The sequence below is a fragment of the Pseudopodoces humilis genome, chromosome 16 (assembly GCF_049639895.1).
Source record: "Pseudopodoces humilis isolate 2021_Gansu_Grassland_sample_001 chromosome 16, ASM4963989v1, whole genome shotgun sequence".
Classification (NCBI taxonomy): Eukaryota; Metazoa; Chordata; class Aves; order Passeriformes; family Paridae; genus Pseudopodoces; species Pseudopodoces humilis.
Genome location: NC_142215.1, coordinates 6,367,841 through 6,395,514, shown reverse-complemented (window position 1 = coordinate 6,395,514; position 27,674 = coordinate 6,367,841). Strand labels below are relative to the sequence as shown.

The 27,674-nt window shown below is 43.6% G+C and overlaps 1 protein-coding gene across 2 annotated transcripts in view; it reads left to right on the top strand.

The window, feature by feature from the left end:
* Nucleotides 1–27,674, top strand: part of SV2B (synaptic vesicle glycoprotein 2B) — a 64,759-nt gene that overhangs the window by 18,910 nt on the left and 18,175 nt on the right. For both annotated transcript variants that reach the window (XM_088063300.1, XM_005521593.2), the window contains exons 2-4: nt 15,355–16,204; nt 25,917–26,097; nt 26,693–26,844. In XM_088063300.1, the coding sequence (XP_087919426.1) occupies nt 15,721–16,204; nt 25,917–26,097; nt 26,693–26,844 (817 nt within the window). In that variant the 5' untranslated portion in view covers nt 15,355–15,720. The remainder of the gene's footprint in view (nt 1–15,354; nt 16,205–25,916; nt 26,098–26,692; nt 26,845–27,674) is intronic.

Genomic DNA, 27,674 nt, shown 5'->3' with positions numbered 1-27,674 from the left:
CTGCTTCCACTAAAGGCCATGGGCCAGTCCTGCAGAAAAGTTTGGGCACCAGCACCTCAAAGTTTGGAGGTCTGGACAGGACCCAGCCCCAGTCATGGGTCGTTGGTAACTATGGTAGCTGCCACTAGGTCCAGCCCTCAGCTTCTCTACAGGGAATTGAGAAACCTGTTTTATTTGAAAATAATAGACTTCCACTGACCAGTTTTACAGCCCATCTCATCCCAATCCCAGAAATAAACCCATTTACTGTGGAAAAGAGGCAGGTGCTGCTTGGCCCTCTTCCAGCATGGAGCTTAAAACACAACAGGCACATCAACGCCATCAGCTCTCAGCTCTGTGCCCACCTCCAGATCTGTTTGAGGTTTTCATGTGTGCAGGGGCTGTCCTCGCTCCATATTCATTATTATGGATTCCTCATACCTGCACCTCGCTGGAAAAGCTGACGAGGGAATTCCATGCTCAGGCAAAGCACCAAATCCACAGGCCTGAAAACCAACCTTGTCTCCAGCACAAACACACCAGTTTTACACCCAGCAACAGCATTTTGGATGCCCTTGTCCAGTGGAGATGCAACATTATCTACCTCTGTTCCCAAGTACCTCGCAGCATATTTGGAAGGTAGAAAGTACTCAATCCCATTCCCAAAATGCAAAGTAGAGACAGAAATGGCAGTCACACAGAGCCCTACAAAAATTCTGTTTCAGAGAAATAACTTTCTATAGGAAATGTCCAAAACTGATGTGTTGATCATGGGTCCATGATGGTGTCCTATGATCACTTCCCTGCAGGGATCTCATGCAAGCAAGAGGGGGACTGGTCATCTCTTGTCCCTCCTGCCTGGTTTGTAGAGACAGGATCTGTTCCTGCAAGCTTGGTACTGTGGTACTGTGCTCTGGATGTTTATTCCTGGGCAAGCAGAAAGATTTTGCAGCCAGACTTTACATTCATCATTAAAGTGCCATCAGAAAGCAGCTTTTCGCCTATCCAGTCTGGGTTAGCTGAAAGGCTTGATATCCCCCCGCAGTCTGTTGGCTGTTCCCTGGCTCCCTGACAAGGAAGTATGAGGTTACACTTTGATAAATAACTTGTGATCATCACCTCCTTGCCACTTTCTTCACCTGGGATATTCTATCCTTTTTCCCCCTGAAGAGGCACTAATGTGATCTGCCTTGAAGTATTTGTTATCCCCTTGAAATTTGCCAGCTAATCCCCCCAGGCTTGTCATCTGGAGGACACCTGCTCTCACTCCACTTCTTCCTGCCTTCTCCCATATATCATCAAGGATTCCTGCTTCTAGCAAAAGTCTTGAATCTATTTTGTCTTTACTCCAGGTGTGATAGACTGTAATTCTCTCCTCCCTGTGGGGAGCAGAAGCCATTTACTGAGATATCACTTTATCTTCTGGTGTCATTTCTGTGTCAATAGTCCCAGTGTAGCAGGTGAAGGGAAAAACATTCCACAGCCTTCCTATTACTGCTGCCCAGGACTGACTGTCCAGGGAAATATCTAGCTTGGGATGCCCTCTCTGACAGTTGGCACCAACAAATGCGTCCAAGAAAATTTCTTGGTGGATACTTACAGATCAGCCTACACCAGAGTGAAGCTTTCTTGATATTTGCCTAATGTCTTGAAGAATTTATTCCTCCAAGTAGAAAAAAAATGTTGTAGAAAAAGAAACTCAGATGAAACTGACCTTCTTTCTCTCAAATATATCCAATCCCTGCTTTTTAATGCTGCCAAGACCTTGCCTTTTATTCCCAGGAGCCCCACAGGTTAATGTAAATAGGAATTTCCTTGTGCAAGATTTTAATCTCTTGGCTTTCAAGTTTCTTTAATGTCCTTTTTGTCTCCTATTATAAGACTGCAAGTCCATCTCATTTACATTTTGAGGACAAGGAGACTGATTTTTTTTTTTTTTTCTTCCCCATTGCAAGAGATATTTTCCCTGTCCCAAAACATGCTTGGAAACAGAGCCCAAACAGAGGGTAAGGAAGGCGTGGAGGCCTCTTAGAAGCTGCTGCCTTGTTGTGCCTTCTCTTCCACCCAACTCAGCTCTTGGGTATGGGCTAATCTGGTGGCCACTTGGCCACCAGACCCATCTGCCAGTGAGTGGCTCCACTCAGCCCTGACAAGGCTTGAAGTGCTGCCTGCTGACTTGGGGCAGAAGGGAGGAGTGGAAGTTCTGTGCCAGGACACAGGACGGGATCTCTGCAGCTCGGTGGGAAGGGACAGCAGCAGCTGTAGGAGTCAGTGTGACAACACATTGCAAGCTGCAGATGCTGCTGAATCCAGGAGCTCCCCTGTGAGGCCTGGGACAGCAGGGGCTAGAGGAAAGTCCCTGATCCCTCTCATGGGAGGCCAGCTGGAGGAACTCTGCTGTGGAGGGTTGCCAATAGAGGGGCCACTTGAAGCCCAAATCCTGGCAGCCAGTCCCTGACACGCTTTTCAAGAGCAGCTCTTTGAGGCCTGTTGTGCCTGGCTCTGCAGCACACAGGGCACAGCCAGCTCTCCTGGAGCTCTGGACTATCAAAATGCCTGTCAAAGGGACAGGCAGACAAAATGTCCCCAAGGAGCCTGGCGAGGTTTGATCTCAGCGTGTCAGAATGTGGACTGGAAGTTGGGCAACAACACACTGACAGATGAAATCCTCAGATGGGGCCAAATGCTGCTGTCCACCTCAGTCCCTAAATTCACCTGCTGACACGAGGAGCTGTGCTCCTGCTGAGGTATGGAGAGGGCTGATGGAAAGGCTGCCTACCAAACAAGATTTTGCAAGCAGGTTCAGGGCAAGTGGAGACCAGCCAATATGTACAGGAGGCAGGTCCCAGACAGGACAGGAAGGAAGGGAGATGATGAAGGTTCTTGCTGCTCAAATTTTGCTGAAAGCCATATTCCTCCACTAAACTCACTTCCAGGGTGTCCACAGCTGGGATTTCTGCTGTACAGCTCCTTGAGCTGGGTCAAAGAATCTGGGTTTTGGGAGCAGGTAGAGGGACGTCCCTCACTTCAGTACCTGCAGGAAGGAGCCTACTTGGACCAGGGACAAGTCAAAAGATACCTGCCCCCCACCTCTGAAAGCCAGAGTCTCTCCTTTGCATGGGGATGCTCAGGTTTCAGGATCTCTCTCAGTTGCCTTCTCATTTTTAGGGAGTCTGATGACTCTTAGAGTCATTACATGCCTTCTTTGGCTAGGGCTGAAATGAGAGGAGCAGAAGGAGAGCTATGAAACGTGCTGGAAATATTCTTGATTCTGGTCAGAAACAGCACACTGAAGGTCATTCACAGGAGACTCTGCCCATGGGAGCATAATTTCAGCATCATACTGGTCTTGGCAAGGACAATCTGAAGGCCAGAAAGGTGAGCTTTTGAGCTCTTCACCAGTGGTTACAAGATTCTCTTTTCAGTTATGCCTGTGTTTTCCCTACACAATCTCTGACAGGTAGAGAAAACAAGTTATTATTTTGCAGACAAAGAGCTAAACCTAAGAGTAACTAAATGGCTTACCTTAGGTTAATCAAGCCATTTGTGGCATTCGAGAAAACTACAGAGTTCTTGATGTTGCCCAAGCCACTAAGCCATCTCTTTAATCAAATTTGTCTGAGTCCTTGCAAATGTCTGTACAGGCATGTATTTTTCTTTTTTTTTTTTTACTCTTTTCGTATTTTATAGAGAAATTCCTGATAAAACACAAGCAGAAGTTGCCTGAATTCAACTCTCCTGGCATAAATTCCACTGATGCCAGTCTGAATTTAACTCCCATCTGTACTGTCGTGCCCCTACCCACAGGCATGAGTCACACTGAGCAATAAATAACAGCTAAATCCTTCTTCTGCCTCGACAGGTGATGCTGAGGATTTTCTCTCTGCGTACACACTGGGTATAGTGCCACAGCCTGATGATGTATTGTGGCTATTAATTTGAGGAGATGAAGCTTTTTCATTATTAATGTCCAACCTAAATGCAGGAATTTATTGGGAATTATTTGGGAAGCAAATGCAGAACCTTCTCACTGCTATGAAGTGCTGAGCCTAATTTGCTTTTTGTTTGTTTGTTTTTCTTCTTTTTACTGGCTCAAGGCAACATTAGTTTCCAAGACTGATACTGTTATGCCTTTTACTCTCCTTACCTTTCCGACCTTCACAATCCCCTGGCTTGTCCTTTCTCCTTTATCTCATGTTCTGCTGTTGCTTTCTGTCATTCTTTGGCTACTGCAGTATCTTCTCATTGTTTCAGTTTTTTCCTCCTTTCCTTCTCTATTCCAAAGAGGCACAAACATCATTTCAGAAGCCTGTGAGGCAGCAAGTGCCCCATGGCACAGCTGAAAGCCACATGACTTTGGGTTGTCAGAATACTGGCCAAGCTTAAGGCTCTGTGTAAATGAGCTCCTCTTGCAAAGATCTGTCCTAAAGGCTCCTGCAGGAGCAAGAAAGGAATGAGGAAGGCTTAGGACAAAACCACTGCCAGGCAATCCAACTTTCCAAAGTGTTAAGGGACCCATTACACGTGCTCAAATTATGCATTCTCCTCTTCTGCAGGTGCAAAAATTTTTGAGTCAAAATCCTTCATGAGTATAAGAACATAAGTATAAATGTAGAGTTGCTATGTGTAAGGTTGCTGGTAAGTCAATACCAACATATTTCAGGCCCTATGGCAATTTTTTATGACTTTCTTCAAGATGCTGGTTTCAAAAGTAGGTTCTTCAAAGATCTGAGAATCTGAGATATTCAAGGTACAGCTCAGACAGGCTTTACAAATTTCCTCCTTACAGGAGAAGACATCTCTCTGTGGGTATGCTTTGTGCTGCAGTGATACATGTGGGGCACATAGTGAATTTGATAGCTAGATAATGGAATCTGTTGAATGATCACGGCTGCTCCAAGGTTCAGCTCTCTTCATTAGTGTCTCATATTAAAAAAAAAAAAAAAAGAAAGGAAAAAGGTTAAACTCATCAAAATGCCATGAACATGAATGGAGAAAAGCAATTGCTCCAGTATTTTCCCTGCCACTTAACCTTGAAAGGAGTCTTTTTAAATTTGCTTCTGCTTGCACTTGTATTTCTCCACAGGCAAGGTGCATAATGAACAGTGCATCTGCAATTTTGAAAACCCTTGAGGCCACAATACAATTGTTTTGGAGGTCTTATGCAGAAAAGAAAGAGGCTGGATTTAGTTTGAGAACCACCCCTTTTATCTGATCTCATAATAACTGTGCCCCTTTAGCCTTGATCATTGTGCAGCCCCGAAGGGAAACACAGGGATCAAGCCTATTAAAGGGCATGATGGAAGCATAAGGTTGGCTGTGTCTGTGACAGGCTACAGGGGATTTCTGGGAGCGAGCGAGAATTCTGGCATGGCCACTGCGTTTGTACACTTCACTGGAGCTGGCGAGCAGCTGTCTCGAGACACTGATGCCTGAGCATCCTGGACTGGGGAAGAGCTGTTCCTGATGGCAGGAGTGGTTTCCAGCCTTGGAAATGTCTCTGCTAGAGCTCTTTCTCAACACACTCCACTACCACGGAAAACAGGAGACAGCAACCCTGCAAAGGCTGCCGAGAGGTGCAGTAAATTATTTTGTCTGCATTTGTGGGGAGGTTGGTGGGTCCCCCAGCAATGGGAAGGTGCTCATGAGCAATAACTGATGGTTTTTTGTCAGTACCTGAAACACCACAGTCACCTCCCATCTGAGACTGGGGATGATGGAGCCTCCTGGCCACAGCAGTGTGGGAGCACTGGGCAAAGGCTCCTTTTGTGGCACAACACTCTGAAGACACTTTGGCCACATGGATCCAAAGAAAGGAGGAGCCAGGAAGAAAGGAGGAGAGGACAAGAGCATGGAGTGCTGGGGGCAAACAGACACAGCAAACCTCAAGGCTGCTGTGTTAGGTAGAGGCAGGAAAAAGAAGGAAAGGGGTATTTAATAAGGATACTTGCTCAAAGAAAATCCCTCCTGAAAGAAAGCAGTACTTAGAAATCACTCTAGGGTTTTCTGCTTTCATGGCACTGAAGCAAATCTATTCATCACAGCCATGTATTAATGAATTAGTTAATTAAGCAACTCATTATTTAATAACTCAGGTTGCAAGTGTGATGAAACAAAAATCCCCTTTGTAGCCAGAGGCACATCTTTGCCAATAAGCTAAGCAGTTTATAGTTAATCAGGGATGTTTGCTGTCTGACACAGGCAGAATCTGCTGAATTGCAAGCAGTTTACTTCCAAGGTTATTGCTTACAGTTCTCTCTGGGAGCTTGTCAGGGCCTCCAAGCCCAATAACATTAAATCTAATAAGCTGTCCAAGGCCAAACACACTTAGAAATGCTCAAATTCATGAAAGGGCACCAGGGCACTGCTGTTTCTGAATAAACATCCAATTTCCTATTGGTTTACACTGCCAGGTGCGGTGCTGATAGAGAGGCTGGTTTATTATTAAGCAGTAAAACCTCAAAGATTCTAACTCATTATTATATTTAAAGAGACAGGGAAATAGTAGAAGCATGTCCTGGTTTTTTGGCTCTGATATGGCTCCCCCAGGTGATTTTGGGAAAGCTCCTTTATTTGCATCAACATTGGGACACACCTAAGTATTACTTGGTGTCCAGGTTGGGGTTTGTGCCTCAGCTCCACAATAAGGAAAATGTTTGTGGGGCAGCAAAGCTCGCCTTTACCTTGGTATTCATGTGGAGGATAGCTGGGTTTGAGGATGGGAATAAATCCTTACCTAGCTTGTCCACAGAGTCCCTGAAATATGGGGGGGCAGCACACAGTATTTCCATTTCCATGCTCAGATACAGTTTTAGTCTATCTCTGCCTCGAGTCATGATGTGCAGAACAAACCTGAGACTTTTTCTCAGCCTTTGATGGGACTTGGGGAGCACTGTAGGCTGCTTAGGTACTGTGGTAATGGGAGAGAGAAGAGGAAATAGATAGCTAGAAGAAGTTTAGAGACCATGAGTAATTTCTCAGCTAAAACATTTTTAATCTCAGTAAGATGTCCAAATTCCAGCTCAGGATATTAATTTCTTAGTTTTCTTTGGGTAAATTATCATTTCCACAAATCTCTGGCACATAAAAGCAGACTCCTCTCCCACCAGCCCTCCTGCTGTGATTCTCCTCTATCCTCCATGGTTTTGTTCTTTTCCCCTTCACCATTCTCTCTTCTCTCTTCTGACTAAGCTCTCGGCTGCGACTTCTCCCCGCGTTTGCTCCTTGAAGCAAGTCTGTTCATTATTTATTAGCTCCCATCCTCTTACACCATCTGTCTCAACTCATTATCCATATTCAGCTTGTCAAATTGACCTTTTATGGCCTTTCACTGGAATCCTAATGTGTAGTCTGTCCCTCCTTATATAGATATGTGTTGCTAAGCCATTGCTTTCCAACTCCTACTGTTAAACATTCCTCTCTGTATCTATCTCATGAACACCCAGTTTGTTAGTCTGCGCCCCTAACTTCAGAAAAACTGTTTATTCTGCTTGACTGATGCTTGTTCCTTGTTTCATCTGCTGCATGTTTGCTGTGCCAGCTTGCTGTAGCACATCCTGTCTTAGATGTGACCTTTAAAGCATCTGCACCAACAGAGTATCAGACTTTAGGGTATAATCTCCCTATAACAGTCTGGGGGTCTTTCTGTCCCTTAGTTCTTAACATAACATAGTGGATTACAAGCTGAATTCAGCCCACAGCCACTTTGCTGTGAGAGTCACCACCACCACATAAAGCAATGGCATTTTAGTGTGCAATGTGCTGGAAACCAGAAATCTCCCCCAGTGGGATGGGTGAGAATGAAAAAAATGTAAAGGCATTGGAGCAGTGCAGCCAGATTCTTACTCAGCATTAATCAGAACAGTTCAATCAAATAACTGAACTATTTGTATTCCTTCTCTGTTTCCAAATCCAAGGGCTACTATAAATGCTTCAGAGACAATAGTTTCTCCTCAGAGAACACTGTGTAACGCAGGACTGTAGGATCAAATAGTGCAATAAGTATTTTCTCCTAGTGGAACAAGCATACACAGTGTGCACCTGCCCAGGAATGTGTAAAACCCAGCACAGATCAATAGAGATTATCCAGAAACTGTAGGAGAACTTCAGCTCAATAAACTGTGTAGCAGAGAATTTTGAACTAAAATGCTTTCTCTAAATAATTAATCAGTGCTGCTGGTAACACACTAAATGCTCCAGCTCTGGTTTCCCTGCATTTCTTGATATACCAGGGCTGCATCTGCACCAGTCTTTTCCAGCCTACAGTGTGGGAGCAGTGAATAAATGAGTCCTGTCCCAGAGACCCTGGCAGCATCTTTGAGCAAATCAATGTGTTTTACACTGCAGAGAGGACTTTCACCCTCCATGTCCTACCTGTGCTGTAGGGGAGCAATCAGTAGGTGTCATCTGGACTGCTGAAAGTCAGTTCTTTGAACCAGATGATTTCAAGCCAATGACTTTCAAATATCTTGCTCTTCTTTACAGAATCTGTGGCACAGATAGCTTGCTTAACAAGCTCCGTAGAGAGTTTTTGAACCTGTGTTACATATCTATCAAACAATTTCTTAATAATAAGAAAAGTTTCAGGAGAAACTATTTTTTCTTTAGTTTTCACTTAATACAGTGCTCTCCTCTGAAGCTACAACAAAAGACACCTCTTTTTACACAGTTCAAAGCAAATTCTTTTTAAAGGTAGGCTCTGCTACAGACTGTGATTTTTAAATCTCTTGCTGCCCAGACCCAGTTAGCCTCCTGTGTTTGCAGCCACAGTTGATTGTTGTAGGCATTAACACATAATTTTACACCTGAAAACCATATATTGATGTGCCCTTCCATGTAATTTTGTTGTCTTTGATGGCAAAGTAGCTCCTTTTTTTCTTCCAGCTATCATGTCACTGAGTAAGAAAACTAAACTCATCTATTCTCCTTGATTTTTTGAAACAAGAGCAGAAAAGAAACCTCAGAAATTATACTGGATCTGATATTGCTCCAGTTGCAATGGGTTTTCAACTTGGGACTGTGATATAATTCTCCCTCAAGAATATTTGATGACCATGGTTTCTTTTGGACATTAATTGCAAAGACAAATTTTACTCCAATCTTGTGAAACTGGAGAGGAATCAATTTGGATTTTTTTTTCTAGTGTTGTATATAGTGTTCCTTTACCTGTCTAAAATCCTGTAGAAACTTGCATTCCAAGGGATGATCTGTATTTTGAAAAAAAGAGACCAGGTTTTCAGCTGATTAAATCTGATCCACTGGCCAGTGTTCAGATCTGAGAACATCCTCCTGGAAATTCCCCAGGACACGCTGCTCTTCACCACCTTTGATTAGGATATTTGATGGAAAGGCAAAAGAAGGAAAGTGACTGCTGAAGACCTGCAAGAGATGTGATCTATATTGATACAATCATCCCCTAAAATAATGTTCAGTCATTGGTGTGGGTTGGGTTGGGTTTTGTTTTTGACTGATGTCCCCCACAGCCAACTTCTTCCAAAAGTGTTTCAGAGTCCTATGCTCTGAGACTTTTCTCCTGTTATTTTGGCAGTGAAAGAGAGATGCAAAAAGTCAAGCAAGAATTAATAAGCCTTAAGGCTGGTCTTTAACAAGATGGCACCAGATGCATTTATAATCCTTGGATATGAAAGCAAGAACTACTGTTACTACAAAGCATTTTTTTCCACAGTTTGTGGATCAGTAATATCTCAGGGCTTCCATCCTTCCCTGGCCATTTCCTCCTTTATTCTGAGCATAGTGTGGACCATTAATCCCTGTTCTTGCTCCTTGACTTCCAATTTCACTTGGTTTCTACCTTTTTGTATTCAAAGCCCCCTCATTTCCTTTTTCTACCTTCTCTCACATATACATTCTCTTCAGATCCTGCTGCTTTTCCCTCTGCAGGATCCTTGCCAAGAACCCAGCCTTGCCATCTGTCCAGGAGAATGATGATATTGCTCAGCTCTCTTCTGGATGTTGAATTGTGTGGCTGCAGCAGCAATTTTAATGTCAGCAAAAATACCCAAAAAAACCCCCAAGAAACAAAACAAAACAAAAAACCAAACAACCCCCCCCCCCAAAAAAAAGCTCCCCAGCCCCTCCCAAAAAACTCACAAAACAACAAAAAGAAACCTACCCAAACAATATCAGAGCCCTGTGGAAGAAAAGCCCTTTTCTGCCTCACAGAGGTCAGATACTTTTATTCATATGCATATAAATAGCAGGATTGCTTCTCCTATATTGTATGTCTCTATATTGTCTTCTTAAAGGTGCACCTGAGATAATTTTACATCCATGGGGGCATAATCAGAGTTCATGTTACAATTTTTGTTGATAAAAACATGCCATTTTTCCAAACCTGAATTATTTAGAGGGAAAAAATCAGTTTAGACGAATGTTTCTAATAAAAAATGGATCAAGCAGTTGACAAGATGGCATTTCTTAAATGAAATCTTTTGTTTCAGTTTCAAACAAATCTCCATGCACCTCTTTTTTCTTTTTTTTTTTAATGCCAATGAAAAGGGCAACTTTCTACAGTATAAGATGAAGAATTTATAATGGACCCGATCTGAAAGCATTTTGTTGTGAATTACGGGATTGCAGTCCAATTTTTTAGATTTAAAATAATTATTATTATTTATACTATTTGGAAAGAGAGAAATTTTCAAGGTTGCCCTGAGGTAAAATAACATTTTTCTTAGTTAAAAAAAAAATAAAATCCAAGACTTCATTGAAAACCTGACCAAAACTTGGGAGCACTTTTCCTGGTCCTCAGCTGTGAAGCTGGGAGCATAGAGACCTCTTTTCCCTAAATTCTGGTTTATTTAAGGCTTAAGCTTTTGGGGACACAAGTTGCCATCTATTCATGTATCCGTATAACCACAGCTGCAAAGGGATCTGCAATTCCCACCAGAGGAAAGCTGTGCTGCCCTGGTGTGGGGTCTGGAGGGACACAGAGATGTCAAGAAGCCAAGGAGCAGAGCCCAGGATGCTCAGCCTGTTTGATGATGTTGGTGTCACTGCTGGCTGCCTGAAATCCAGGATGCTGCTCCCCTGGGAGCCGTGATTTGTTAGGCACCTCAGAAATCTGTCCCTTCCTGTGTACAAATAGATCCATTAATTGCAACCTCATTAAGAATCTGAAGCTGGAACTTCACAGAAACCTATCTACATAATCAGCTTTCTCCTTTCAGTGAGGAAAATTTCTCCTCAGGAATTTCTTTTACAGTCAGCTTTGTGACTGCAGAATTGTCCTTACGGTCACTGTAGGATCTGGGCACCTTCCCATTGCTGTCAGCAGAAAGCAGCTCTGGAGGTGAGGATGTTCTGCAGGATGAGTTGTCCTTCAGGCAGAATATTAAAGTGCTCTGCCATCTGTTTTACAGGGATTATTCTGGTGAATGCTAAAAATCCCTTGAAAGCATTTTTATGGTGTCCCTGTCCTGCTCCTTCTCCTTAGGGTCCAAACAACCTCTCCCTCCTGCTGTTGGTTTTGAGTGTTCTCCCCTTCTGAGCGTGCAGCAAGGCCCTGGCAGCTGCCAGCCTTGGCTCTCCCTGCTGGATCCACATCATGGATGTTCATCATGCATTTATGTGTGTGCACCCACGGCTTGTGCTCCCACCAAGCAACATCCTCACTCTCTTTGCTTTTCCAGAAACCCCCTCATGCCCCAAGCTGCAATATTCTATAAGAAAACCCTGCTCATATCTGCCCTGCTCACTAACTTGGCATGATTTCTGTTCTGTCATAGAGCTCAGCTCTCTGATGAGCCCTGGGCTCTCTTCATTTAGTACCAGGCTAAAGGAACTCGCCCTTCTCTGCATCCCCTCCAAGCTCTGCTGCTCTCCAGCTCCCAGTTTATCACCTCACCATGCCAGACTTACCTGTATGCCCTCTCACAAAGGAAAATGCAGTGTTAATCTGCTTTTTTTAAACATCCCTTTTCCTAGAGTAGATACCATTTCTATTATGAGGATATCCAAGACTTTAGGTTCCTATTTTAAGTTGCAGAGCTCAAATGACTGAATTCCTGGCTAAGTATGCAACATCTGAGCTAACTAATGAGCTCAAGAAAACTCCAAGATGCATAATGTATTTTAAAGAAAGCAGGAAAGGAACCGAATCCTGATGTATTCCAGGTTCCTGTGTCCAACACTCAGTTTAATGGGATGTTTTGGGGAGACCCAGAATGAGGCTTTCTTGCCCCTGCAGACCCTGCCTTATGAAGCCTCACATTTGTTGTGTGTTCAAACCTCACTTGTGTGTCTCAGAAAGGAACTGGCAGCTTAGAAGGGCCAAGGATTGTAATTAGAATAATTTAGATTGGAAAAGAACTCTAAGACCATTAAGCCCAACCATTGACCCAGCAGTGCCAAGTGGCCCATGGACCACTAAACCATGTCCCCAAGTGCCACAGCTACAGGTCTTCTAAATACCTGCAGGGGTGATGACTCCACCACGGCCCTGGGCAGACTGTTCCAATGCTTGACAACCCTTCTGATGGTGCAATTTTCCTCATTTCCTGTCTGAAACTTCCCTGGCACAACTTGAGGCCGTTTCCTGTTGTGCTGTTGCTTGTTATCTGGGAGAAGAGACTGACACCCACCCTGCTACAATAGGCTCGGTGTGATGTGTATATTTGTCTCAAGTGCTCATGCATCACTGTGAAGGGTAATTATAGCAACCCAAGCCTGCCGTCTTTATGACACATCATGGTTTCGCATCTAAATGCTAAATGGGGCTGTTAATGAGTGAGTGCAGCTCAGCTTGAGTGAAAGGGTGTTAAAGAATCAGGTCTGGAGTGAATCAGCCTGTGCATATGTGGCAACGAAAGAAAACAAGTGGTGTGAAATACAGGAAGTGTAGCATTCTGAAGTTATAGTCTGCCTCTCTGTGCTGCCCCTTCTCCTAGGGTGATCCCAGGAAATATCCATCCTACAAACTGAATGGGAACCCAGTCACTATTTTTTGCCACAACTTTTTCTCTGAAGTACAGGTTCTTCCCCATACAGGTGACTCACCAGTCTGTAAGACTCATCAGCTCATATCATTATTTCTTAGGCTGCCCAAGATGTGATTCCGTCTGGTAAATGCCAGTCTTTGTGTGTCAGTGAAAGAGCACAGATGCTTCAATAGGTCTTTTCTAAGTTTGTGATCTTTGGTCCTGTTGTTGTGGGAGGCAAAGAGCCCAGCTTTAAGCCTCAGCAGCTTTTAGAGAACAAAAAAGATTTCCAGCACTTGGTCTTTAAGAACATACTTTTACCTTTAGAAAAGAGAGGTAAGGTCTGTGGAGACCCAGGGTCTGATCAGTTCTGCTATTGATCATCAGTGTTATTGTTACTTTGTTTCCTAAAATGAGTTTTCAATTCAGTTCTGCAGCAACCAGAAAGGGACAAACACAGTGAGGTCACTGCGCTTCCTGCTCCAGCACTTAGGTCGCTTTGAAGCATGACCTGGCTGCAGATGATTCTTAAAGATTTCCAAAGCAAGGCCTAATGTTCTTTTGCACATATTGTTCTTTTGTTTTTTCTCTTTAAATAAAAGGCTCCTTCTCCTACTTTTCAAAAGAAAATATGTCTCTGTGGAAGGACATTTTACTGCCTTGGAGACCATGATGTTCAGTCATGACACAAATCTTTGTGTAATTAAGAAAGTTACTTCAGGACTGGGAGGCTCTGAGACTCAAAAGTAATATTGGACTTTTTTAACCATTAAAGGTAACACTCCAGCACTGAAACAAGAGCTGTAGGACTCACTTAAGTGCTTCTTATGGCTGTCAGATGTATTAACTCCCCTGCACATTAACAGCTCTGGTGCCTATGCAAATACTTCTCTATACTGCTCCATGCACTGGAGATGCCTGATCATTATAGCCTGAAAATAATGCCTTTGGAATTTTAATATTTTTTTTTCTATTGCTTTATTGATCATTCTTTTTGAGCCCTGGAAGAATACCCTGTTGCCTTTTTCACTTGATGCTAAATGTACGGTGTGATTCTGCATGAAGAAAGGGAAGAGGAAACACCTTGAAGTGTAGTGACAAATAGCAGAGGGGCAGAGAAAAGGAAGAGGTTCTGGCAGGCTCTGCAGAGGCTGTGTTGTAATTATGAGCCACAAATATATAGGTAGATAAGCAGAAGTGCAGAGGAAGCTTTTATGAAGTTTCTTGGAGCAGCTCCATGAACAGGCAAAGCATGGCCATTAATCCATGCAGAGAAGTCAGGTCTCTGCTCCTTCCTTACCCTGAGCATTTGGGCTGCCAGAAAAGCACAGCATTTGCAGCAGGAGTGATGCCTCTCTGAGCATTTTATTATACAGAGTGCTACTGAATTTCTCCTCTGAAGACATTTTAGCTGCATATAGCACTGTTATTTACAGTGTGTGCGTTTGCGTGCGCTTCTATAGGTCAACTGACTGTGTAGGTAACAACACCCACACATCCTCAGGCTTGTGCCTGCCCATGTCAATCCATACCTCATTTACACTTTATTTAGGCAAGTAGCTCAAAGCTTAAAGCAAAGTCTACGTTATGTGCATGCCTACGCTGTGCTGGCTGCTCTGGCGTGACTCCACTCCCTTTCCCTGTGCTTCTCCTTCCAAACCCTGTGTCTACAGCTGTGTGAGGCAGGGGAACACTGGAGAGCCAGCTGGCTGGAACCTGCCTGGAAAATAATGGAAATCAGGTGTCCAGAAGGAGTATGTGTTTAGCTGTGTCTTGACTCCCCTTGGTTTTCCCTGCAGACAGCAGTGATTCTGTATTAGCTTTGTTTTTTTACTCTCTCTGAAAATCATCCCCTGTTGATGTTTAGATATGGAGAGAACAGTGCTTGGTGTCACTTTTGGTGACTTCATCTTGGCAGATGCTGCATGCCAGCTGTGCATCTGGCATACAGATGGAGAGACAATAGGGAAAAAAAGAAGCCAATAAATAAAATTAATGTGGGGATCTGGATGAAAAAGAAAACCAAGATCATATTTTGTCTCATTATGATGCTCACCAGTTGTGGGGACCAGGCCTGAGTGTACTCTGAGGAGATGGATAAAAACTTATTTAGCAACCTGAGAGCTCTGTTCCAGCAACCCAGCCCAGTTCTGCTCTCTGTGGAAAGCAGTACCACATATGGGAGGCAGGACTTCCAGGAAAGACAGAAATTGGGACCACATGGTACTTTACATTCTACTTTGGGTTCCCGCTGAACTTGGTACATTTTAATGCTGTTTTTTTCTGAGGCTTTGGGTTTTGGTGATGCAAGAACATTCCTCTGTTGCCGTATTTTTTCAAAGGAAAGGCATGCATTCAAAATGTTGGGCATTAAACTCAGTGCATGTGTGCTTGCAAGCTTACTGCTGTCTCATTGCTTTTGTTTCCTCTTTCTCAGGACATGACCTTCAGCACCACAATGAATCAGGAAAAACCTGTCAAATCCTCCTAGCTCCCTGGCTGTGCAATTTGCTGTTCCCTCTCTGTTCCCCAGACAGCAGCTTTTCTCACCCAAAGCACAGAAGCCAGCAAGTCACAAATGACAGCTGAAAAGTGAAGCATTACCAAAAGCTGCGTGAGACTCTGTCAGAGAGAACCTTTATATATAATTCTCCCTCTGAGCCTGGGAAGCTGTGCATCCCATCAGTTCCAAAGAACGGAGAGAAGATATGTTCAAGTAACCAACACCAGAAACTGCACAAATCCATACACATTTCAGAATATCTACACAGTGACCTACAGCATTTAGAATTCTCTGTTCAGAATGGATGATGGCTATAGAAACACAAACCAGGTCTCAGATGACTACAGGTACCAGGATGGCAACTACGACACACCCAATGACGGCTACTACCGGGGCGGGGACGAGCCCGCGCAGGAAGAGGATGCCCAGAGTGATGTTACAGAAGGCCACGATGAGGATGATGAGGTCTATGAGGGCGAGTACCAAGGGATCCCACACCCAGATGACATTAAAGAAAAGCAGAAGAAGCGAGCCCCTGCCATGGATGATGAGTACAGAGACCGTGCTGACCTTATGGCCGAGAGGATGGAGGATGAGGAGCAGCTTGCCCACCAGTACGAGAACATCATTGAGGAGTGTGGCCACGGACGCTTCCAGTGGACTCTCTTCTTTGTTTTAGGGTTGGCACTTATGGCAGATGGGGTGGAGGTGTTTGTGGTTGGATTTGTTCTTCCCAGTGCTGAGAAGGATATGTGCTTGTCCAGTTCCAACAAAGGGATGCTGGGTAAGTGCCACTGGCAAACAGATCTTCTAATGCAGTGAGAAGCAGCTGGGACAACTTTTTGCAGTGACCAGCTGATTTCAGGATCTTCTGATGACTTTCTTCTTGTGTTGTATGTCATGCATAGTCATGCCTGACTCAGGAGGGGTCCACATGCTGATGAGCAGCAGAATTGTACCAGAATATGCTGTGGCCAGTCTGGTCACAATGGGCTGGATCTGGGCAAGGCAGCTCACAGTCTGCGGGTCCCCAGGGCAAAACTCCAAGGGGTGTTCAAGGATAAATAAATGAAAAGTTAAAGGTGGATCTAGTGACTCAAAATTCAAAGCTGTTAGAAGGTTTCCCTTTTCTTCAGCCCAAAGTCCCAACTGGCAAATCAACTGTGCAGTCAGTTCTTTCTGCCTGCTAACTTCTCAGTTTGCTCATATGTCCTGGATCAGATGTAGTCAATGGAGGTTTCTTTTTCTGTCTCTGGAATGAAATTAAAGTGCAGCATGCAGATTAAAGCTGAGACTACTGGCAACATCCCTTTTGCATCACTACTGACATCTCCCTGAGGACAACGTACAAGGCTTAGTTATTGGGAGTGAGACTGGGTGGAAAGGTTTGGACAAACAATTTTTTCCCTGGAACAATAGGCAAGCCAAATTCCATCAGCCAAAACAGCAAAACCTCCCAGATCTCCAAGAATCAGGACAGGATCCAGCATGGTCTGTAGTGAGAGCCAGCCATGCAATAGGACAGAGCATCTGGAAGGGAAATAAAATAGCTCTAGGAATAACTGCTTGTGGAGGGAGAGAGTGTCTTGATGGACATGTAGTGGGATTGCAGGGAATCATCAGGGACTGCAGTCATACATGCTGGCCCAGAAGCCCTGCCTGAGGCAAGGTAAATGTAGATTTGGGACTAGACCCCAGCCACTGACTTCATTCTATTTACATTATTTTCATGTGACAAAGGCAATAGATAATTATCCCTATATAAATCTCTCCTCTTGGTGTACTGAGGTCATATTCACTTTTCTTTTTCTCCCTTTTTCCTTGAACTTGAGGATCTGGATGTTTCTTTCTATAGTTAGCCAGGTTTGTCCTGACTTTTGTGTCTTAAAGAATTTAGTCACATTTTTTGCTTCACAAACCCCTTAAAAATTCTAGCTCAAAATATCTCTGGTCAGATATCTAAAGACAAACCTCTCACAATTAGATCCTGATTTCAAAGGAACTTTGGAATTCACCAGCCTGTGGGACACAAGGCTTGGTGTCTTTTCAGTGATGAGACCTTTTTTTGAAAAGCAGGTCATTTATTTTAGTGACTCTGTGAAAGCTGAGATTTTCAGAAACTCTGACCCCATAAATATCTATCTCTGTATAGCTCAAGCTCTGGCAGGCTCCTAAATGAGAAAACTTCAAATGTCACAAGGAAACCTATCTTTGAAGTATTTCTGGCCTAACCACAGGTAAAAATGAACATGAAATCTCCCCAGAGAGCACATTCTGCGTTTTCCAGCTCAGTATTTGCAAGGCTGAAAGTTCAGGTTGTGCTGATAAGCTCTGAATAAGCAAGGAGACATTTGGGTCCGTATCCAATCCCAGCTCCAGCCTCCTGCGCACTAACTGAGCTAATCTGGGACTGCTAATGAGGGGAAGAGAGCTCTTCTTGCTGCCTTTCCTGCCCACTTTCAAACACAGCTTGTGAGAACCTGATCTTCCAGAACAATTTCTCCTGTCCTTAGCTTGCTTGTTTGGGGGATCTGCTGTCAAAGCTTGTATTCAAACTATTTCATGATTTCATTATGAGAGGAAAGAAAAGAATTTTTCTAAAAACAATAAAAGCTGGTCCATCTTAGTTTGGAGTAGGGAGGAGAGGGGGTGGTTATGGTAGCATGCAGTTGTTATTGACTGGTGGTGTACACAGGACAGGTCTCTGATTCAGCCCATCTTATTTGTTAAACACCCCTTCTTGTCTGCTGGACATTTCTCTGCTGCTGGATCTGAGGTTTGTGAGATGACTCTTTGTGAAAATGAATTAAGCACGGCTTGGAAAGCCTTACATTGCCCAGCAGTGCTCTGATGTGAGAAATGAGTACCCAAGGCATCGAGTGTGATGAGCCTGGGGTGGGTAGGGGGCTGCTGGAGGGCACAGGAAGGGAGCAATGCAGATCTCTGGGTCTGGAGAGGGGAAGGGGACCTTTCTGCCAAATAAAGGGTGGCAGCAGCAGGGAAAAGAAGGTGTTGGAGGTTTGACAGGTAGCAGGGCAGTGCAGGGACATGAGGTGTGGGTGCAGCCCTGTCTCCAGCACAGCCTTCTGTCCCAAATACTGCCCCTGCAAGAAGTTTCATCTCTTTTCTGAGCAGCTGGGGCATAAGGACAGCAGATATCAGCTTCTCAAGGGGAAGGCTGAGGAAGTGCCATTGATGGAGACAAGAACAAAATCAGCAAAATCTTTCTTAGCATAGCTTCAACTCCCCCAAATCCACCTGCAGGTAGGAATAAAGGTGTCCCCCACAAAACTCAGTGTCCAAGACAAGCTCATGTCCCTCTGTGACTCCATTGTCTTAGTGGGCTATGAGAGTGGACATTGATCAGGGTTCAGTTACACTTAGGGAATGATTTGGTGGCAGTCAAAGAGCCTTCACCTCAATTTCTAATGTGCAGTGACAGTCCTGCACGAGTGTGCCTGCACAGGATGAACAGGGGGGTGATTAGAGCAGGAACAGCTTTCCCTCAAGTTATCACATGGGTTTAGGGAAGCAGGGATATTATCCACACATGAGCTACTGCCCCTTGCCTTATCCCCATCTACCGATAAACATCTAGAGATAAGCTCGTGTTTATTCCCAAGGAACCCATTATCTCCACACGTTTTTGCTAAGGAAACATAACCAGGTTTTCCCAGGAGCAGTTAAGGTCACTTCCAGGCAGCTGCTAACATTTAAACATACAAGGTCTCAGCCATAACAAGAGAGGCCAGGAGGAAAAAACCGGGAAATAAGTCAGGTGAGTAATCAAACTCCAGCAGAAATAGGAAGGGACAAATAAGAGATAAAGCAGATGCCTCCTAAAGACTAATTTAGTGAAGTTCAGCTTCTGTTAAAAGGATATTTTGCATTAAACACTCTGCATATTGCATATTTTTTTCTCCCTTGGAAAGCAGTCATAGGAAAATATCAAGCAAACTATGGCCAAATTATGCAAAAATTGCAAATAAACAGATGCCCACAGTGTTTCATGAAATGTGTGAAATGGATATGACACATCTTAGAAAACGTTTACATTTCATTCTGAAAATAAACATCTCACCATCAGATGCAAAGTAACAACTATTTTAGCCCTAAATATCCCAAGTGGGACTAAACACGTATTTGGGGGTTTTCAGTTATGAGAAATGCTAATTTAAAGATGATTTCAGGAGTATTTAAAAAAAAAAAAAAAAAAAAAAAAAAGAAAAAAAGAAACAACAGTATACATATTTTAGCAGTTTGATTTAATCAACTTATAATACAAGTTGTTAAGAAGTTTGGTAACATGTAACAACATTATTTTTACATATTCATTTGATAGATCAGCTTTGCTCAGCTTCCATCAGCAGTAGTCAAAATAATAATTCTGTTCTTAAATTTAATGAAGCAGAATATTCCTTCTCAGTATGATACAGCCTATTAGAAACATTTTCTTTTAATATGCTAAGGATAATCAAAAGAATAATAAAATTTGTATTTTTGTATTTGCTCAAAGGCACACATTATTTGGAGAAATATCTTATAAATATATATCTTTACACACTATAAATCACTTCTTAGAAGACTAAATATTGTGTTTGCAAGCACAGAGCAGTAAGTACACAACAAATATAGAAGATAATGACATAGTTATGTTTTAAACTTTTTCACATCCTGCATACAAAAACTCAAGGCACAGTTAAAGCATCAGCCCTCCCAGATCCCAGAGCTGCAGTTGTGTTATTGTCATTTCACAGTTCACTAAACTGAGACAAGGAAATTTTTAAGGGCTTTGCCCATAACTGTAAAATAGCTACACCAAGGCTGAGAATAAAATTGCTTTTTCAGGCTCCCTTCTCCTTTTTATGATTTAATAATAATATTTTTAAGGAGAATATCATATTACAGACTCTTAACCTCACAATGCCGGATAAAAAGAAACTAGAAAAAAATCCTATAAGTAATTATTCTTTTATGTAGCAAATCAAGCTTGGCTGTGTGAGTCAGATTAAATAGGATGTGTACAACATGCCTGCTTTTACTTGTGTGAAAAGGATGTTTTATTATCAACTGAGATAAAATCTGGTCACAGCTTCTCATTGACCTGAATTCACCTGATATGACAGTAAATCCTAATCCCCTCTGCAGAGCTCAATGGCTTTTCTCCACTTCTTTTTTTTTCCTCTGGCTGAGCACGAAGCCCAGCCATGGCTCCCTTGCTCTGCCACGGGTTTTTGCTGCCTCTTTTTCTCCTCCATGGTCACTGACCCCCAACACAGCAGCCACTACACCCTGGTGAGACCTGCCCATGTCAGGCATGGATTCCTGGCTGCAAATTTGCTCTCAGTTAGAAATGCTCAGCCCAAGATGCAGCCCAAGCAGCATCATCATCTTGAGCAGTAGGAAAAAAAAAAAAAAGATGTTTTTGTGATTTGAGAACACCCCACATTTTGTGTAGGTCTGATATGGGGATGAATGTCTGAGTCCCCATCTGTAAACACTGTGGGAGTTTCATCTGATGGATTCCAGCCTGGGGAGATTTTTGTTGGACAGAAAAGGATTTGTTTGGCCTCCTCCACTGAAATTGTTGCTTTACAGAGGGGTGGGACAAGCCTTTCCTTTGACTTCCATTTAAAGGCCAGGTTGATTCTTGGGGAAAGCATTAATAAGGAATACATTCCTTATTAATTCCTTCTACAAGGAAGAGCAGATTGAAAATTGCAAGAATAATGGAATAAAAAGGCCACCAGACTTCACCTGATCCTCTGTCAAGACTGTCCCCTGTTCTGGGACATCACTGGTACAAGAGAGTCAGCACTAGCCCTACTTTCAATTCCTCTCTTTCAGTTACTTACAATTGGATCCTTTGCTTTGCCACATCCATCTCTCAAATTGTCCTGACTCACAAAGTTTTGTGTCCATAAGGTGCATCCCTAACAGATTCTACACCAGTAACAGTATTCAGTTTTGTTTTTAGTACAATTTGAACTACAAGATACATAATGTCCTAATCATTTTCTGTTGTCCAAATATTTTCCCTCTTCAAGAACCTCTTTTTTTCACCCTAAGGCTGTACTGGTAGTGGCCTGGGATTGGAAGGCAGGCAGGAGCTTTCCCATTCCTGTGGTTACTGGGCCCAGGCAGCCTCCTCACCTCCCTGACAGCCCCAGGGACTCTGGGACTAATTCTTCTCAGTGAGCTATTTGGGTTTTATTCTGCTCAAATTTTCTATTTATTTCACAAGTCTTTGTCCTGTCTTAAGAGGGATTATTTTTAGATGTGCCTCTTTTTAAGAACTTTAATCCCATTAACTAACAATGACAAAAATTCATGCTTGTGATGCTGACTTAGGTAAACTTTGAAGTTTTTGATTCTTTTCTAAAACCCTTAGAAGTCTACTTTTAACTATATTGAAGTAGTAAAAATACAGTTTAGCACACTGAGAGTCATATACTGTATGTGCAGTATATTCCTTTCCTTATTCCTAGAACTTCAGCTTTCAACTTCAAATTCCTGTCTAATACTGAGCACACAACTTCAGTAAAGGCTAATAAATTTCTTAGTGTGAAAATGCTAAATATGTAACCCCTTTTCTAGTGGGAATAATCCCAGACAGTGGTCACATATTTTCCTTATAAGTTCAGCAATGGATGAGTCATAACCCAAAATTTATTCATTGAATTTCAGCTCTTTGGTTTTCCACCACTTTTATGGGAGACTGTTGCAGACTTTCCCACAGGCATTCATTATACTCCAGGACTTGTGGAATAGCCTGCAAATAATGGCTTATTCAGAGTTGCCCCTAACATTTCATCTGAGCACCTTATGTGTCAATTGGGAAGCTGATCCCTCCTAACACAGTCTAAGTCTGTGTGGTTTGAAGCCAAGTTTAGAAGTCAAGATTCTGGTGCAGACCATTTTAACGCTGCACTGCAGAATATTTGATGGACAGAACTAGCCCAGCAAAAGAAATACCATTTTGTGATCACTTTTCTTTGTCCAACTCTCCTTAAAATTTTAGTCTCCTTGACATGAGCTGGATCTTTTTCAGAGGTAGCATCCATCACTGTGCTCTCTGGAAGATTGTCTCCCTGCAAGGAGGCTGTTTGAGTAACTATTCCACTCCTCCCTGGGTCCCTGCCACCTTGTTGTCAATCCAGGACACAGCAATCTGCAAAGCAGACGTTGTTCTGCACCCTGGGTCCCGAGATCCATCAGCTGACAGTGTTCTATAGCAGCTACCCCAAAATTTTAATTACATTGGACAGAACATGCAGTCTTCACCAAAAAAAGACCTCTCCATGATAATGAAGTGCTCTGTTGATTTTGTTTCAGCCCTGGAGCACATATTTCCATAACCAGGATCCTTCCCTCAAAACCTGGCTAAGTAGACAGTCTCTGGTTGTGCCTGATATCTTCTTTACTACAGTTTTTTATTGTTTTAAATTTCTGGGGGATCATGCATCAATTGATTTATCATATATAATAACCAATTAAAGCAACATCCTCTAGATGAATTTGTGACATTAACAGCTCTGCTGTGATGTATCTGCTCAGTGTTTGATGGATGCTGTGTTGCAGAGATCCAGTCCTCCCTTCCATCACAAGTTTGTGCTCCTTAGTCAGAATCTGCAGGGGTTTGCTTACAAAAGCAGCTCCACTTCTTGATGTCGAGTTTCAAGCAATGCCACATCCCACACTGATCCTACTCTTCTCCTGGCCAGAGAGCAGGCTGCCCCTCACCAGTCACTGCAGTAAAACACCAGAAGACAGTGACAATCTCCTCCACCTCCTCCTGACCTGGGATGTTTTCTAAGAGGATTTGGATGAACATCTGCCATCCAGGGATTTTCTCCGGAAAAGAAGAAAAAAAAAAATTAAAAAAAAAAAATAGGAGAAAGAGGGGGAAAAATTAAATTTGGCAGATCATTTTTTCTTCCTCTTCAGGGACTGGTGGTGCTGGCAGGGCTCGCTGCCAGATGGGTGGCTGTGATGCACCAGTGAGTAGATACAGGGCTCATCATCACTTCCTTCCACTGGCTGCCATCAGAGCTGCTCCATTAAACGTGGCTCAGGAGCCAGGGTAAAAGCATTAAGCCTCCAGCACTGCATTAAGATCCTTCCTTCAGGAAGTTTTTGGACTGAAACTGTTTTTGCTTTGGCTCACCCTTGTAATTTGCAATTCAGTGGACAAGCTGGAGGTCAAGGTTAATAGAAATAGAGATTCCAGACTCTGAGGTGTGTCTGTATCTTCTCTTCAGATCAGTACCTGAAACCTTTACACACCTTCAGATCTCCTCACCAGGACAGCTTGGATCAGAAGGGCAGGGCAGGGAGTGCAAGGATTGGTTGCACAGAGCCACATGCTCATGGTGGAGGCACAACTGGCCAAATCCTGCTCCACAGTTCTGGTACAAAGGCTTTTAATAGACAAGAACAGATTTTTTTGCCTTTGACACACAAATCTTGCCCATCAGACGTCTTGTGGATTGAAAAGAATCACTCACAGAGAGGTGACCCTACTGTGGAATGGGGAGATTTAAGAAATCCAAACTTTTCTACATCTGATCAGTGTGACACAAGTGTCCTTCAAAGGCTGCAATGGAACTCTGCTGTATAGTTTTTAATTTAGTAATGCATTTTAAATCAAGTGCAAGCATTTGCAATGAGAAGGAAGACAGGATCAGCTGCCAGATAACTCTGCATTAGCCTTTAGCTGGCTTTGCTGGATGGCACAGAACTGCCCTCAGCCACCAGACTGTTTTGTTTAAACATTAATGAATTACAAAATCATTCATTCCCATCTTGTTTTCCAAGTGTGTTTGGCAGAACAGGACCTAGGGAAGATGCTGGCTCTCAAGAGAAGCCAATCTTGGTTCAAGATGAGGAATGAACCTCCAAAGAGTCCATCATGCTTGAAGAAATGTTTCTTTTAGCTGTATTTCTTCAATCAGTGAATAGGAACGTTTCCTGTTAAGGCAGTGTATTTACTTGCTCAGCATCTGATGCCTTCACTCAGGGCCAGGGATGCAGGGAGTACTGCTGCCTTCCTTCAACCCCTGCTCAGCTGGGTCTTGAACCTGACATGTCCCCAGTCTCCAGACATCCTCAAGCATCATCCTTTTCTTTCAAGAACTCCCTGCACTGCAAGTTCTGCTTTCTGGCAAGCAGATGTTCTCCATCCTGAAATAGCTCAGCTCATCTGGATCACATCCAGCTGTGGTCAGGCCCCACCAGGATCTCCACAGCAGGACTGTGGAGCAGAACAGCCCATAGCTGTGCAGTCCTGTAGGATTGCACACAGGCTACAATCCTGTCAATGGAGTTTGATATGATGCAGGAGGTATTCTTGGGAGCAGCCTCTTGGACCTCTGTGCTCCCCAGGAAAAGCTGTGGTTGCAAACAATTTCCTCTGAACTACATAAAGTAGATAAAATAAATGAAAAAGAATATTCCTGAACTTTTGAGCATTATTAACGAGTGCTGTTTACACTGGTACCTGCATAAAGCAAAAGACAATAAATTCTGCAGCCCTTCTGCAGCAGTGGCAGTAGAAGAGCAAAGGGCAGCTGCTGTGTTCTCCAGGAGAGTAGCAAGCACAGTCTGAGCAGGGGACAGGGAGACTGCCCAGGGTGGAAACCCATTCTCTCCTATTCAGCCTGGCACTAAATGAGTCATTGAGACTGCCTTTTGAGGACCCCATAGTAGATCCAGTGAAGTCAGGTTAAAAAGAAGAATCCATCTTTCTTAACAGTGTTATAGAGATAACTCTATAGAGGAAACTGTCCAGACAAGCCTTAGATTCTCCCTTCTCCTCAAATTTTCAGATCAAGACTGCACTCTTGAGTAAGCTGTCCTTTAGTTAGACGCCAGATCTTGGCTCAGAAACGAAGGAAGTAGCTGAGCTACACGAGGTGAGTCTGGGTAACAGACTGATCCTTTCAGATACAGCTGGGAAAAGCAGAGAGTGAAAGAGATGAAACACTGCAAAGAGATTTAGCCATGCCTCATCAGTCTCTCTGCTCTCACAGCTTTCTGAGCAGAAACAGCAGCCTGACAGAGCCTCTCCCTACACATCCTCTATCCCGATGCACTCAGGGGGGTCAGAGGAGTTAAGACATCAGATTTCTGTTGTATTGTTGGTGGCACATAGCTGGGACACGTGCATCCTAAGCTGCTTATGCCTGGCCATTGCTTACGTGCAGGGGATATGTGAGCAGCGAGGTTGGGAAGGAAAGATGTGGGTATGGTCAAATGAGGGTGTGTCCATACTGCCTGAAGTGATGCAAGCTCTCAGGCACGAGATGGGGAAATTACTGTCCTGCCAATGGGCAGAGTTTCTGGCATCTGAGATTTGGGGTGGCTAGGTTTATCTCTGCTTTATTGCACAGTATGACAGGGCAACATCAGCTGCCACATGGGCACCTTGAAATCTGCTTCTACACTGAGTACTATTTCCACCCTGTTAACAAGCTGACTGTCTCTCTCCCTTCCAGGCTTGATAGTCTACTTAGGAATGATGGTGGGGGCTGTCTTGCTGGGTGGCCTCGCTGATAAACTGGGAAGAAAGCAATGCCTCATCATATCACTTGCAATCAATGCTGCCTTTGCATTCCTCTCCTCCTTCGTCCAGGGATACGGATTCTTCCTCTTCTGCCGCCTTATCTCGGGCCTCGGGTGGGTACCTGCAGAATCTGCCCCAGCACAGCTGGACAGGGTGGGTGTGTGGGCAGGAACAGGGAAGGCTGCTCAGGAGAGGCATCCCTGCTACCCAGCTGGGATGGCATTGCCATTTAGGATGTGTGTCTGTTACCTCACTCTTGACCCTTAGAGCTGTAATGGTGGGAAAGGTTGGTCACTGATGTTCTTCTGGTACTGCCCAAATTGTGCAGAAATGTGGGCAAAACTGAAAAATGCCCACCTCCAAGGCCTCCAATGAGACCATCAGCAGTTCCCATTGGCTGCCTGTATTTTGCCTCCCTAAAATGAGTGATAATGAAATAACGAAAGATGTTTAATTGAAGAGCAGGGTGTTACTCTGGGTTTGTACAAACTGTACAGGAAATTCAGCTTTTAGAGCATGAGAAGGATCTTGTTCATCTTTGATGTCTAAGACCAGTCCAGCCAAAGAGAGATTTGCATTTTTCCTCCAAGCCTCACTTCTGAGCAGCCCATCTGTGAGTGTGACCTTCCCTCATTAAACATGCAATCCTAACCACAAAGACATTGAACAAGACTCTCATTTTTTCCATGTGCTTTTTTTTCTCCTCAGTATTGGGGGCACCCTCCCCATCGTGTTTGCCTATTTCTCTGAATTCCTGTCTCGTGAGAAGAGGGGGGAGCACCTGAGCTGGCTTTGCATGTTCTGGATGATTGGTGGCATTTATGCCTCAGCAATGGCTTGGAGCATCATCCCACATTACGGTAATTTCTGCTTTTGACCTTCTACACCACCACATTCCTACACCACTGCACCACCCCAAACCCTTGCACAGGTAATGACAGTTCTTACACATCCCAGCATAAATATCACTGAAAATAACAGACACCTGAAGTGCTCACAGAAGGTCTCATAAATTGACTGCACGATTGACTGATGGATACTAAGGCTGCAGATAGAACTGGATGGGGCTGCTTTCCATCTAAAGCCTCAAATACATCTCTTGAATTACACTGCTGGAGCCTGAGCCTTAATCTAAATGTTAGCTCATTCAGGGAAAAATTGGCTGAGATTATACTCCAAAAATTGATCCTGATATCAAAAAGAAGCAACTTTAATCAGGGAATCACTGGATGCTGTGAATGATAGCAGTGAGGACAGCACATGTGCTGTCCCTTAGCAAAGTGGCCACACTGGCAGGGCTGTGTACCTGATGACACATCTGCCCAGGTGTGATGGGCTGAAGTCACTTCTGACTTCACCTAAATGGATGCAGGAGTGGAATGGGTTCCCTGCCCTCAGCTGGAAGTGGGAATGAAAAAGCAGATGGCTGTAAGCTGAAATTTACTTGTGCTCTGAGAAGCAGAGTCTGCATGTCACATGGAACTCCTTGTAACTTGTATATATAACCTGGGAAAACACCAGAAGCAAATATCTACTGGAGAAGATTAATTCCCCCAGTACTCAGTGACACCAGATGTTTGTAAAATCCTGTTTGAGGAAAGTAGGACAGTTCACAAAACCCACAAAGGAAACCACTAACGTTTACCTGTCTATCATTTCATTTTTAGCACATTGAAAGCACATTCAGTAT